The sequence below is a fragment of the Bos mutus genome, chromosome 11, assembly GCF_027580195.1.
Source record: "Bos mutus isolate GX-2022 chromosome 11, NWIPB_WYAK_1.1, whole genome shotgun sequence".
NCBI lineage: Eukaryota > Metazoa > Chordata > Mammalia > Artiodactyla > Bovidae > Bos > Bos mutus.
Window position 1 is genome coordinate 10,738,814 of NC_091627.1, and position 14,282 is coordinate 10,753,095.

The 14,282-nt window shown below is 38.7% G+C and overlaps 1 protein-coding gene across 4 annotated transcripts in view; it reads right to left on the bottom strand.

The window, feature by feature from the left end:
• GAPVD1 (GTPase activating protein and VPS9 domains 1) overlaps positions 1–14,282 on the bottom strand; it is a 68,361-nt gene that overhangs the window by 36,338 nt on the left and 17,741 nt on the right. For all 4 annotated transcript variants that reach the window (XM_070378996.1, XM_070378994.1, XM_070378995.1 and 1 more), the window contains exons 2-6: positions 7,145–7,362; positions 5,070–5,913; positions 3,254–3,340; positions 2,169–2,303; positions 1,830–2,019 (exon numbers count right to left, since the gene is read on the bottom strand). In XM_070378996.1, the coding sequence (XP_070235097.1) occupies positions 1,830–2,019; positions 2,169–2,303; positions 3,254–3,340; positions 5,070–5,913; positions 7,145–7,329 (1,441 nt within the window). In that variant the 5' untranslated portion in view covers positions 7,330–7,362. The remainder of the gene's footprint in view (positions 1–1,829; positions 2,020–2,168; positions 2,304–3,253; positions 3,341–5,069; positions 5,914–7,144; positions 7,363–14,282) is intronic.

Consider the following 14,282-nt stretch of genomic DNA (forward strand, 5'->3'; position numbering starts at 1 on the left):
AGAAAGTATTCCATCCTACAGATCTTGTAAGAACTTTGGAAACTGAAAGATTTAGATGGTTTGTGACAAATTCTCTATGAGTTTCAGTCCTCTGTGATAAGCTTCAGTTTTCTTTCAGAGGCCATTACAATTCGATACAACTAGAATACTAAATAGATACTCTTTCTGTACAAAATAAAAAACACAGACAAAGCCAAAACACTCAATAATAACAAAAGCCTTTCACCTTCAGTTTGAGTGAAAGCTGACCTACTTGAAGACAGAAATATAAACAATCATGTTCTCTCCACAATGCTGTAGATCACTTCATCAATCACTCGAACTTTCAAAAACTCAAAGTACACACCAACTTCCACAAGTCTAAAACAGGTTTCACTCACACCTTTCTTCGCTGACTCTGTCTTCTCTCGAATTGTAAGCTTAAATTCAGCTTTATGAACAACTACATGAAATCTTACGGAATAAACTTTACAATTTGTAAAAATGCAAGTAATCAAAGTTCATGTAGCAATTTACATAAAGCAAAAGCAACATGCACATGGAGCACGATTTCATAAACTATTTCTTAAATAAAAGTTGTGTAAGAAGAGGAACAGCCTATTACCCACCAAACGGGGTTACTAGAGTAATATGAGCAGTAAGACTGGTGGCTGAGGAATCCCAGGCAGTGATGGCTGCTAACTGTTGTCCTGGGTTGCGAAGGCATTAAACAGAAAGAAAATCGACCCTCTGAATAACGGACATATCTCTTACAATAGGAAGTAAGTTCAACGACCAGGTCACACAACTGTACAAAATCACAACGGGCAAACATTTGAAGTTTACTTTCCATGATACTTTTCCTTTTATATAATGACACTTCTGAATGACAAGAAATGAAAGAACTAATGTACACGAGTGAATCATGGAAGAAAAAAAAATCTCTGGTTTACCAAACACCACTTGTTTCTTAATGCTAAAAAAAAAACCCCGCAAATAAGACTATAATACTGAATGTCAAGTTTTACTTTTTTCTTTCTCTAGTTCTGAAAATTGACATTTTGGGATGACGAAAGCCAAAGACTTGAAGAATATGATGCCACATTCCTACTGATGTGTATGCTCAGTTATGTCTGATTCTTTGTGACCCCGTGGACTGTAGCCCACCAGGTTCCTCTGTCTATGGAATTTTCCAGGCAAGGATACTGGAGTGGGTTACCATTTCCTACTCCAGGGGATCTTCCTGACCCAGGGATTGAATCCATGTCTCCTGTGTCTCCTGCATTACAGGTGGATTCTTTACCACTAAGCCATCTGGGAAGCCCAGTTCTTAATATGCTTGACAAAATAAAATGAAAGTTTTGCCTTATTTCATAAAATAGCAAAGATTTTAACTCAGTCATAAAAGATTGACTATTACTAATAATGAAAAATAGTAACTATATATTTTCAACTTTACCAAGAGAAAACTTCTAAAATAATATTATTTTATTATATTATTTAGAACTTTATGGAAAGAAGAGGTCTACCTAATTCAAATAATGACCACTTAGAGCAAATCACATTTTCAAAATTGTCCAAGACACTGAAATATAAGTATACTGTAAGGGCCATGATTCCAATCAATTATGAAAAGTATGTTTAGATAAAGCTAAAGCCTACTGATGAACTTTAACTAATCTGGTGCAATATTTTTTTAATGTTAAAACCTGAATTACTCCCAGTAAAAATGAAGAGAAGAGCTTCTCCAAATTACTGAAAACTATACCCCTAATCACTAAGCAATAGCCTAGCCTAATAAAGAAACATTCAATTTAAAGGAAAGCCTCAATATGAGAAATTCTCTTTACCTATAGGCAACCGATTCTTTTTATTTGCTGGAGTGGCTGCTGGAGACAGCTGAGGAGTACTGTAGGGGGTCATTTCCAGACTGCTGCTTTTTCCCGGCTTTGCCTGCGGTAGATTTGCCAGTAAGTTGTCAAGAGCCATTCTATCTTCTCTCAGTTGATCTCCAGACATCACACTCTTCATAAAATTCACCTGGCAAAAGTAAAAAGGACATTAGCTTGTGAGATCAATTTTTCAAACAGTGTATATTTCTCACACAATGTATTCATCCATGGGTCTGCCCACGTTTAGATAAATGACTTTTGAGGAAAAAAAATTCTATTATAGAATAAAGCCATTACCAGAGTAATAAGCTGACTGTAGGTTATATAAACCACAGTTCTGCTCAACCCTTCCAGGAGATTAACGGAGGACATTGGCGGGGTCTCCACTGCACGGCCTCCAATCACAACATCAAGGAAAGCAGCAACACAGCTCTGTTCAAACAGGAGAAAAAAACCACTGTGAAACACTCTCCCTTTAAAGTAAGGGAACAGATGGGGACACATGTACACCCGTGGCGGACTCATGTCAATGTATGGCAAAACCAACACAACACTGTAATTAGCCTCCAATTAAAATAAATAAATTTAAAACAATAAAAAAGGGAACAAAATTTCTGATTAAGACAAAGAAGCACGTAGAAAGCTTTTCTTCTTGAAAATTATATTAAACCCAATATTTGAAAAAAATTAAAAACTATAAATTGATATAAAATAATCAACAAGATAGTCTGGTATGTGAAATAAACATGAGGCACACAGTACACACAGTCCTACCACTTGTAATTAGGAAAAGATATTCCTAAAAATATATTAGGAATATACACATAGACTTCTTGAAGGACGCATAGAAGATTGGTAATATAAAGAACCTTTAGAAGAGGAAATGAAGGTTAGAGATCAGAGGTGGAAGGGAAACTTCACTACATAACCTTTGAATTTTAATCTAGGTTGAATGTACAGCCTACTAAAAATATGATAAATTTTTATTTAGTTAAATCAACTGAACAATGCCACGTTAACTTATGAAATCCATTTAAAATTATCAATCATTGCTGATTCATATATTCATAGACTTAATTTTGTAACAATTTTTAAAAATCGAACTTTAAAAAATAATCTTAACAGCTGTTTGGCTCTCATTACAATGGCATCGCCTCAACATTTCAGCAAGTGAGCATTAGTAATCTTTGATGACATCTTCCTTTAAATGCTACTGATCCAACATTGTATCCTCTACAGCCAAACCAAGCATAATTAAAAAGAATATTTAATTTATACATCACTGAGAGATAAGATTTAATAAAGAGAACAGTTAGGTTCACTAATATTTTAGCAGAACTTTCCATACAGAGTCCTTCACATGACATAGGATCCACTCTTACTTTGTCAAATTTTCCAAGGCTGCTCTTTGTCCGGGGATCTCCCTCTTCAGAGCCAGTCATTGCTAATTGCTGCAAAAGGCGGCCAACCTGCAACCCAGAACAGAGGTGGGAAGACGCAGGCTGGAGAGACAGTCCCCACTGTGAAAGCATCTCCATTCTACTCTAAAAATCTGTTTCATAAGAATATTCACATCACCTAACTAAGCATACAAAATGGGATCCCCAATAAAATATGCATCTTGACTCTGTCAGCTTTTACTATATTTTAAGGACTTCTGTTTTTTACATTTTTATTTATTTATTTATTTTTGGCTAGACTGCGTCTTCATTGCCGCACAGGCTTTTTCTCTAGTTGCAATGAGCCGAGGCTTCTCTTGAGTTGCAGTGCGGTGGCTTCTCTGGAGGCAGAGCACAGGCTCTAGAGTGCAAGGGCTCAGTAGTTGAGGTGCACGCATCCAGCTGCTTCCCAGCAAGTGGGATCTTCCCAGACCAGGGATCAAACCCGTGTCTCCTACACTGGCAGGCAGATTCTTTACCACTGAGCCACCAGGGAAGCCCACTGTATTTTATTATGTTTATACTGAGCTATAATGAATAAGTAGAAAATTTTGCTTTGTCTTTAATGCATATTATATCGACAATAGGAAATGAAGGTACATGACCTTTGTTTCTGCTGCTGTACTTACCGTATCTTTAAAAACTTAATTTGTAAAAGCTGACAAACTATCTCAAGTTATTATTAAGTACTTTTTTCTATAGTTCATAAAGTACTCAAGGTAAAACATTTTTTCTAGACTTGAAAGCAAATAATTCCTACAGAACATAAGCTGTTTTGAAAGTAAATATTAACTCTCAGAGCCGGATCCTTACTGCAAAAAGTGAACTGTTAATCTACTCTCTAAAGATATTTTGCTGAAAGTTATCATATAGCATCATCTTCAAATCTGGGACAATCCCTCTTTTTACTCATTTTGAAAGCATGTGATTCTATCTCTACTGGAATGACAAAAATAAAACTATAATGATGTTATCGTAAGAATAAATTTAGTGTTTCAGAGATGACAAAGAAATTCTAATTTTATTTTAGGGATGTCTATGTAATTTCTAAACACCCCAAAATGACAGAACTAATCATGAAAAAAAAGCTTATCATTAAAAAAATAATCATCCAAAGATAAGATATATGGTATTCCAAATAAACTCTATCTTCTTCACAGTATTTTTGGGAATAACATATAATTAAAAGAATCCCTTAAGAAATAAAAACATGATTTCAGTAGTTTAGATGATTAGGGGGGAAAAAAGTGCTAACATAGATCCAAAAATCTTCTTTTGAAAACGTTTAGGTCCAGAAGAGTTTCAGATTTCAAAATCTGGAGATTTTAGAAAGGCTGGTAACATACATACGTAACATGCCCAGTATTTAGGGTGGCATCCTATAATCAGATACATTAACATTCCCGCAGCAAAACACAAATACTCATTAACACGAAATGGACTATAAACAGCCTCTTGTTAGTTCAGGATAGGTTTTGCTACCAAAGGAAGTATAAAAGACCACCTCAGTTTTTAATCATTCTGAATTGTGAAATCATGGGAAAGGGATGGTGGTCTTGTTCTAGAAAATGGAATCATCTAAATATTTAAAGTGTGTGAGGACTCCATTTAAAAATGAACACAAAACTTAAGAAGCAAATATTTGGGACACTTTGGGGAAAAGAATGTTAAGAATATACGAACAATGTCATCATACTTTCCGTTCCCACCCCAATGCCCAATCAACTGGTTTCACACTGAATGCCCAGGAAAAGCATACCTGCATCAGGTTAAATCTCGCCACCTCATTAATGGGAGCGTCGGAGATTATTCCATACTGTTCTGGATTGACGACTGCAGGACAAATGAAGCAGGCCAACAGGAGGTCAGTGCACATGGCCCTGACCTCCCCAACTTCCAGTCTGTCTACACAGGAGAGAGTTTTGTACATTTGTGACACAATCCACCTCAGACTATGTGGGAAGCAGTAAGTGTTCTGTTTGAGATAACCAATAAATTTGTTCACCAAGGCCACAAGTTTGGCCTCATTGGAATCCACCATCTCTTGAACCTTCTGCCTAAACCTGTCTGAGCCTTTCTCTCCAAAGAGTTTTTCCTGTTGAGCTGGGGAGAACCTCTCAATCAACTTGTTTGGGTCTGTCTCCAGGTGATCTTCGTCTTCAACAAGCAGTTGCATGATCGGCTCATGTAAAGTAGCTGTGAGGAAAAGTTTGGCAGAAAACAGTCCTTCAGAAAAAAGTTTAAATAAGATGCTGAAGGCACAGGTTCCTCTCCTCAAAAGTCTTCTGGGGTTGTCACTTTCTTTAAGTTCAAATTCAATCAAGTATCTCAACACCTGAAGGAGGTAGCTTTCATCTTCTTGCATAATGCAGTTGCCATAGAGAGAGGTAAAAACTGTGTAAATGACACTCTGTGTGTTCTCCTGATTAAGTTTCTCTCCAGCAACCAAGGAGGAGGCAATAAGACGAGGATTTTCCCTTAGTCGACTCAAGAATTCTCCATAAGCAGTCTCCTGAAATCCCAGTTGCTTATACCCATCAACAAACTGTGTGTCTTCCAAAATCTTAGCATGTTGGCAACATTCAGCAGGGGAAGCTTCAGCACTAAAAAAAAAAGAGCAAACAAGCAAAATAATAAAATTAACAACAATAATAATATAACACATATACTATACTGAAGCATGGAAACGTGAGTTGGTTACAGTCTCACCAATGAGATCACTAGGAATTGCTAAAATCTTTTAGACCACCAGCACCTGAATATGTACAGAAAGTCAAAACCAAAAAGTACAAAGGAGAACAGATTTCTCATATTAAATCAGGTTCCATGAAAAATATTGAGAAATAACCATTATTCTGATTTCTATCATTGAAGATTGTTGTTGTTCAGTCGCTCAGTCATGTCCAACTCTTTGCGACCCCCATGGACTACGGCATGTCAGGCTTCCCTGTCCTTCACCATCTCCCAGAGTTTGCTCAAACTCATGTCCACTGAGTCAGTGATGCCATCCAACCGTCTCATCTTCTGTCGTCCCCTTCTCCTCCTGCCTTCTATCTTTCCCAGCACCAGGGTCTTTTCCAATGAGTCAGCTCTTTGCATCAGTATTGGCGCTTCAGCTTCAGAATCAGTCCTTCCAATGAATATTCAGGGTTGATTTCCTTTAGGAATGAAGATTAGTCCTGCATTTTTTTGAATTTCATATTTATGGAATCATAGAGTATGTACTCTTTTATGTCTGTCTTCTTTTCTAGACACTATACCACAGCGTCAGTATTTCTAAACTTAAAAACCGCTTCTTGAGGGACTTCCCTGGTGGTCCAGCGGTTAAGAATCCACACTTCCACTGCAGGGGGCATGAGTGCAATCCCTGGTTGGGGAACTAAGATCCCACATGCCCTGTGGTGCAGCCAAAAAAAAAAAAATTGCTTCTTGGAACAATAGAATAATGAAGTATTAACACAGTGAAAAATGAGGTTTCTAAAACTGCAAAGTAGATACACAATAGCAAAACATGAAAATGTGTATTTTAAATAATATTAGGAGAAAAGTAGGAAACAAGATAACTTACTCTCTATACAAATAAAATGTTATATAACGCTGTGGTATAAAATATTAATGCTGAAGTTGTAATTCTCTACAACAGTGCTTAGGTCAATACATTAATTAATAAACAAAATAAGCAAAGACTCACCATTGGGATGCTGATTTAAGTTATCTTAAACGATGCACTTTGTTAGAAATATATTTGTTTATTTGCAGTTAGCAGTTATGTAACTGCCATAAGCAGAATTATATCGGTTTATAAAATTTCTGAACTCAAAACCTTTTCTTTACCTGGTGATGATAAGCCGATCCAAATTAATTCTCTGCTGCTTAGCAATCCATGCTGTACGATACAACTTTTCGGCTGTCTTAAGTACATCTGCATTAAGCCTCTGAATGAGCTGTTTCTCAGAGTTCACGTATAAGCGTTCCTGCTTGAGGTGATGGGCCAGAGTATGAATATCTAGCTTCACCATCTTCAAATGTGGAGAAGGTACAAAGGCTGATCACTAAGAGTAAAAAAGAAAAAAAAATTATTTTTATTTTCGGGTCTCTCTGCTCAAATGTCTATTGAGAAAGCTCTTCTAAAACAACTCATTCTGAAACAGAGAAAATCACTTCTTACTCCCTCTTCTGACCTTTTATTAAGCATTTGCCCCTACTCAGCATATATTACATGCATGTTCAAGATGCTTACAGTGGGGCTTCCCCACTGAAAGGCAAGGACTGCCAAGACCAAGGCTTGTCTGCTTTGTCAACTTACAGCTGTAATTTCGGGGCTAAGGAGAGGGCTTGGCTCACGCCAGGAGGTAAAGAAGTATTTGCCACAGGAATGAATGAAATCACACAATTCTTGTTCATCTAGTAGCTAAACAAACTGATAAAAATAGCACACATATTTTAGAGCATTATTATTTAAGCTATACCCTTGAAGTTAGAATGCCTGCCAGACCACAAATGTTTGATATCAGCAATAGAAGCGTTTGTGGCCCAGATAGCAGAATACAACGTTGTGTCCAGACAGCAGTCATTAAGTTAGAAAAATGCTCCTCATTAAGAATTAAACATTAGTGGTGGGGAAGAGAAGGACTGGGAGTTCAGGATCAGCAGATGCAAACTGTTACATACAGGATGAATAAACAAGGTCCCACTGTATAGCACAGGGAACGATATTCAATGCCCTGTGATAAACCGTAATGGAAAAGAATACTTATATCTGAGTTACTTCACAACACTGTACATCAATGCGGAATTTACACTTGAATATGTTGAATTTACATTTAAATCAATGTTGAATCTATACCTGAATAAAAAATTTTTTAAAGAATTAAACATTAAGATTGTATACTTAAAAGCTGCTATGAGAGTAAAGCTTTAAATGATCTCATCATAATAACAAGAAAATGGTAATTACATGAGGTGAAGGATGCATTAACTAACTTCACTGTGGCAAACTTTTGCAATATATGTGTATCAAATCGTTATTATATAACTTAAACTTACACAATGCTATGTCAATTATACTTCAATAAAGTTGTGGAGACAGCTGTCCCCCTCCAAATAAAAACAAATTTAAAGAAAAGAAATATATTAAAAATCTTTTTAAAAATGTCCCAACCAAACAAATTCATAATGGATTTATTTGGAATTGATAAACTATAATTTGCAGTGAATTCAGCTTTGGAAAGAGGAACGTAGCCCACAGAACTCTCAATATGTTTACAGACCCAATGAAAATATGTTTATATATATGAAATAAGTATTTTTGTGCTAAGACTTAAAAAAATATCAAGAATTAAACATTATGAGAGTCAATGGAAATATATTTAAAGACACTTTTAAATTTAAAAAATGAAACAGATTCAACAATTTTTAAAATAAGTTTGATTTCAGAAATTTTTAACCTTTATTTTAATGAACTACTGATTTCTAGGGAAGTTTCTGGTATTATCATCTAACCTGAATTTAACTGCTTTCAAAAAAACACTTTCTTGTACTTTATCAATTACCTAGCAAACTATTTCGGAGAAGGAAACGGCACCCCACTCCACTGCTCTTGTCTGGAAAATCCCATGGACGGAGGAGCCTGGTGGGCTGCAGTCCATGGGGTCACTGAGGGTCGGACACGACTGAGTGACTTCACTTTCACTTTTCACTTTCATGCATTGGAGAAGGAAATGGCAACCCACTCCAGTGTTCTTGCCTGGAGAATCCCTGGGACGGGGGAGCCTGGTGGGCTGCCGTCTATGGGGTCGCACAGAGTCAGACACGACTGAAGTGACTTAGCAGCAGCAGCGGCAAACTAATTCAAGTCTCCTGTATTAAGTCCCTCAGACTGCTTTCCTCTCAAAGATTTTAAATATGTCTGCTTCACCAAGATGATTCGTTATTAAGTCACAAAAACATCCATGTTTTTGTGTACATTCAAAAAAACTGGTGCCAAACATATATAATCTTATTAACTCAGTCTAAAGAAAACACACATGACTTTGTAATCTTCCATGAGAGAATTCTGGAGAAGGCAATGGCACCCCACTCCAGTTCTCTTGCCTGGAAAATCCCATGGATGGAGGAGCCTGGTGGGCTTCAGTCCATGGGGTCACTGAGGGTCGGACACGACTGAGCAACTTCACTTTCACTTTTCACTTTCATGCACTGGAGAAGGAAATGGCAACCCATTCCAGTGTTCTTGCCTGGAGAAACCCAGGGATGGGGGAGCCTGGTGGGCTGCCGTCTATGGGGTCGCACAGAGTCGGACACGACTGAAGCGACTTAGAAGTAGTAGTTGTAGTATGAGGGAATTCTAACATCCTCTAGGGGGCTCTAAATCCACAGACTAAGAACAGAATCACTGAACAAATGGTTGTAATTATGAGAAGTATTATAGTTAATGAAAATAAAACTGAAATGGGCTCTTAAAGATATCTATGTTTCATTAATAGTTCTGTTACCTTGGGTACATAATGCATATTCTCTAAACTTCAGGTTTTTTTCTCCTAAAACGTGGACACAATACCTATATTTATTTTGTGCCTGGCATGAGCAACACATTAGGTACAAGGGATACAAAAAAAAAGATAAAACCTAGTCCTCAAGGACTTTCTAATTTAATAGAGCCCCCATTCTATTAGACATGCAAGTTAGTGGCTGCCCCAAAATATGGATAATATGCTGAAGGCTGTACAATGTAGAGCAGGGACAAAAGAGAAGGAGTGACGGAGAAGTTAGGTACCCGAGTCTGGTCTTCAAAAACAAGTATTTGGGCGGGGAGGCAGGGGTGGGATAAGAATTTGCCAGACAAAAAGAGGATTTCCTCAGCGATCAATGCAAAGATATAGAGGAAAACAACAGAATGGGAAAGACTAGAGCTCTCTTCAAGAAAATTAGAGATACCAAGGGAACATTTCATGCAAGGATGGGCTCGATAAAGGACAGAAATGGTATGGACCTAACAGAAGCAGAAGATATTAAGAAAAGGTGGCAGGAATACACAGAAGAACTGTACAAAAAAAATCTTCACAACCCAGAAAACCACGATGGTGTGATCACTCACCTAGGGCCAGAGATTCTGGAATGTGAAGTTAAGTGGGCCTTAGAAAGCATCACTACAAACAAAGCTAGTAGAGGTGATGGAATTCCAGTTGAGCTATTTCAAATCCTGAAAGATTATGTGGTGAAAGTGCTGCACTCAATATGCCAGCAAATTTGGAAAACTCAGCAGTGGCCACAGGACTGGAAAAGGTCAGTTTTCATTCCAATCTCAAAGAAAGGCAATGCCAAAGAACGCTCAAACTACCCCACAATTGCACTCACCTCACACGCTAGTAAAGTAATGTTCAAAATTCTCCAAGGCAGGCTTCAGCAATACGTGAACTGTGAATTTCCTGATGTTCAAGCTGGTTTTAGAAAAGGCAGAGGAACCAGAGATCAAATTGCCAACATCCACTGGATCATGAAAAAAGCAAGAGAGTTCCAGAAAAACATCTATTTCTGCTTTATTGACTATGCCAAAGCCTTTGACTGTGTGGATCACAAGAAACTGTGGAAAATTGTGAAAGAGATGGGAATACCAGACCACCTGATCTGCCTCTTGAGAAATCTGTATGAAGGTCAGGAAGCAACAGTTCAAATGGACATGGAACAACAGACTGGTTCCAAATAGGAAAAGGAGTACTTCAAGGCTGTATACTGTCACCCTGCTTATTTAACTTCTATGCAGAGTACATCATGAGAAACGCTGGGCTGGAAGAAGCACAAGCTGGAATCAAGATTGCCGGGAGAAATATCAATAACCTCAGATATGCAGATGACACCACCCTTATGGCAGAAAGTGAAGAGGAACTAAAAAGCCTCTTGATGAAGGTGAAAGTGGAGAGTGAAAAAGCTGGCTTAAAGCTCCACATTCAGAAAAAGAAGATCATGGCATGTGGTCCCATCACTTCATGGGAAATAGATGGGGAAACAGTGGAAACAGTCTCAGACTTTATTTTTTGGGGCTCCAAAATCACTGTAGATGGTGACTGCAGCCATGAAATTAAAAGACGCTTACTCCTTGGAAGGAAAGTTATGACCAAACTAGATAGCATATTCAAAAGCAGAGACATTACTTTGCCAACAAAGGTCTGTCTAATCAAGGCTATGGTTTTTCCTGTGGTCATGTATGGATGTGAGAGTTGGACTGTGAAGGCTGAGCACCGAAGAATTCATGCTTTTGAACTGTAGTGTTGGAGAAGACTCTTGAGAGTCCCTTGGACTGCAAGGAGATCCAACCAGTTCATTCTGAAGGAGATCAGCCCTGGGATTTCTTTGGAAGGAATGATGCTAAAGCTGAAACTCCAGTAACTTTAGCCACCTCATGCGAAGAGATGACTCACTGGAAAAGACTGATGCTGGGAGGGATTGGGGGCAGGAGGAGAAGGGGATGACAGCATGAGATGTCTGATGGCATCACTGACTCGATGGACGTGAGTCTGGGTGAACTCCGGGAGTTGGTGATGGACAGGGAGGCCTGGCGTGCTGTGATTCATGGGGTCTCGAAGAGTCGGACACGACTGAGTGACTGAACTGAACTGAACTGACTTCCAGATACACAGAGCCAATCAAGCAAAAGCACAGAGGTGTGTGATATTCAGAGAACTACAAATGACTTCCTACAGTTTGGGGACATGTGTGTTTGTGTGTGTTAAGAGTGAGGCTGGAGGCAGAGGACTCAATGTATAATGAGATAAGGCTACAGACAGACTGCACACAGAACCCAGTGTTAAGAAATTGGACTGTTAAAAAGAAAAGAAAAGAAAAAGAAACTGGACTGTAGGAGATGGGGAAAGAGTTTAAATGGATTAACATAATTAAATTTATATTTGAGAACATAAACTCTAGCAGTAAGGAGAAAGAGGAGATAGGGATGGAACTAGATGAAGAAACACTACAAACTTGATAGGCAAGAAATACTGCAGTGGCAGTGGAAAGAATCGGACAGATGTGACAGACACTGGAGGCAGAAAATCCCTGCCTGCTGACACTTGTACATGGCGATGGCCAGGCAGGTGTTTCCAACTCCGGTGACAAGGGCTGGCTGTGGCGGTATACACCAGAATTGAGTATTATGTCAGAAAACCACTTCATAAACTGAAAATTGTGCCTGGTGTGGTTCTAAGAACTTTACACACTTCATCCTCACAACATCCCTCTGAGATAGGAACTTTGCAGCAAAGTGAATTAAGGCTCAGGGACGTTAAGTAACTTGCATCAGGCCAAGTGGGTGAGAGGTGACAGAGCCGGTACATTTTACTATTTCCCTGATCTCTACAAGAATGGCTCAGAAAAATCCTGTGGTTACACAGGAGAACACTGTATTTTTCAGAGATGCACACTCAGGTATGTAGAAGTGAAGTGTCAGGATATCTGGAACTCACTTGTACATGGTCAAAAAAAAAATTAAAAGATTTGTAAAACACTGCAAAATATAAACACTGTTGAATGAATCTGGTTGGTGGGTATACGGTGATCAATGTACTACTCTTCAACAGTTTCTTTATGTTAGAAGTTTTTCATAATAAAATGATAGAGGAAAATATTTTGGCGATTCTCAAACTGTACCTTTCTTGCTGCCTTAATACAACTTAACAAAATATCTTATCAACTATTGTTGGAACCTAGCCAGGCCCCCTAATCTCAAGGAGCTCACAGTCCAATTAGAACTGAAATTCTGTTCAAGATAGGACGCATAAAATGTTTCCAACGACATAGCAAAATGTGAACGAATCTATGCAATTTAGAAACCAAAACCTTCAAGCAAACCCTCACTTAAAAAAATTAACACATGTCCGCAACTGAGACCCAGCATGGCCAAATAAATAAATATTTAAAAATAAAAAATCACATGAAGGTAATGCTTCAAATATCTGAACAAGAACTCACCTTCTAAACCCTTCGATAGGCCCAAAATGTCTTCAAAGACATTTCTGTGAACATATTTTAAATAAATCCAGAACACTAGGTAAACTTGCTAAGCATTTTCTTTCAAGTTCATCAGACTATATGACCTACTATTACCCACCCTTACTGCTATCATGTACTACAGTCTCTCTCCTTCCCCTACAACACTCAAACTCCAGTGATCATTTGACCCCACCAAGAATTTCAAGCCATTAAGCCTATTTTTTATATATATATATATTTTTTTTTAAACTAACCTTCAGCCTCCTTCTGTCCCTGCTTCCCTCCTTACCCAACTAGCATAAACCCCATAGTCAATCATTATGATCACTTGCCGAATGCACTCTCAACTTGCTCCGTGCACGCATGCTAAGTTCTTTAGTCGTGTCCGACTCTTTGTGACCCTATGGACTGTAGCCTGCCAGGCTCCTCTGTCCATGGGATTCTCCAGGCAAAAATACTGGAGTGGATTGTGCTCCTCCAGGGGATCTTCCCGACCCAGGGATCGAACCTGCATCTAGTACATCTCCCTGCACTGGCAGGCAGGTTCTTTATCACTAGCGCTGCCTGGGAAGCCTGCAATTTGCCCTCACTTGACTAACCCTCAATTCCAGTTGAATCTAATGCTCTCCCAACTCCTACTTTATACCTGTGAATGAGAAAACCGACATACACAACCATGCTAGCATCACTTCAAACTCACGATCACACACCCTACACGGACCCTCACTGACGCATGGCACACGCACTGGTACTCCCCCAAGTCCCTCCACCACTCCCCAATCCCCCAGGCAATGAATCCATACCATCCTCTCTCCTCAGATCTCCAACTTCTTCCCCTCTCCTTATTCTCAGCCCCTTGCCTCCTACTTCACTGAGAAAACCGAAGCATCGGAAGCGATTTTCCACAGGCTCCCTGCTTCGGTCTTTGCTCTCGGCCTATTCTCAACACAGTGAGCCTAAGTGAAAGCCTGTGAAAGCCTAAGTCAAA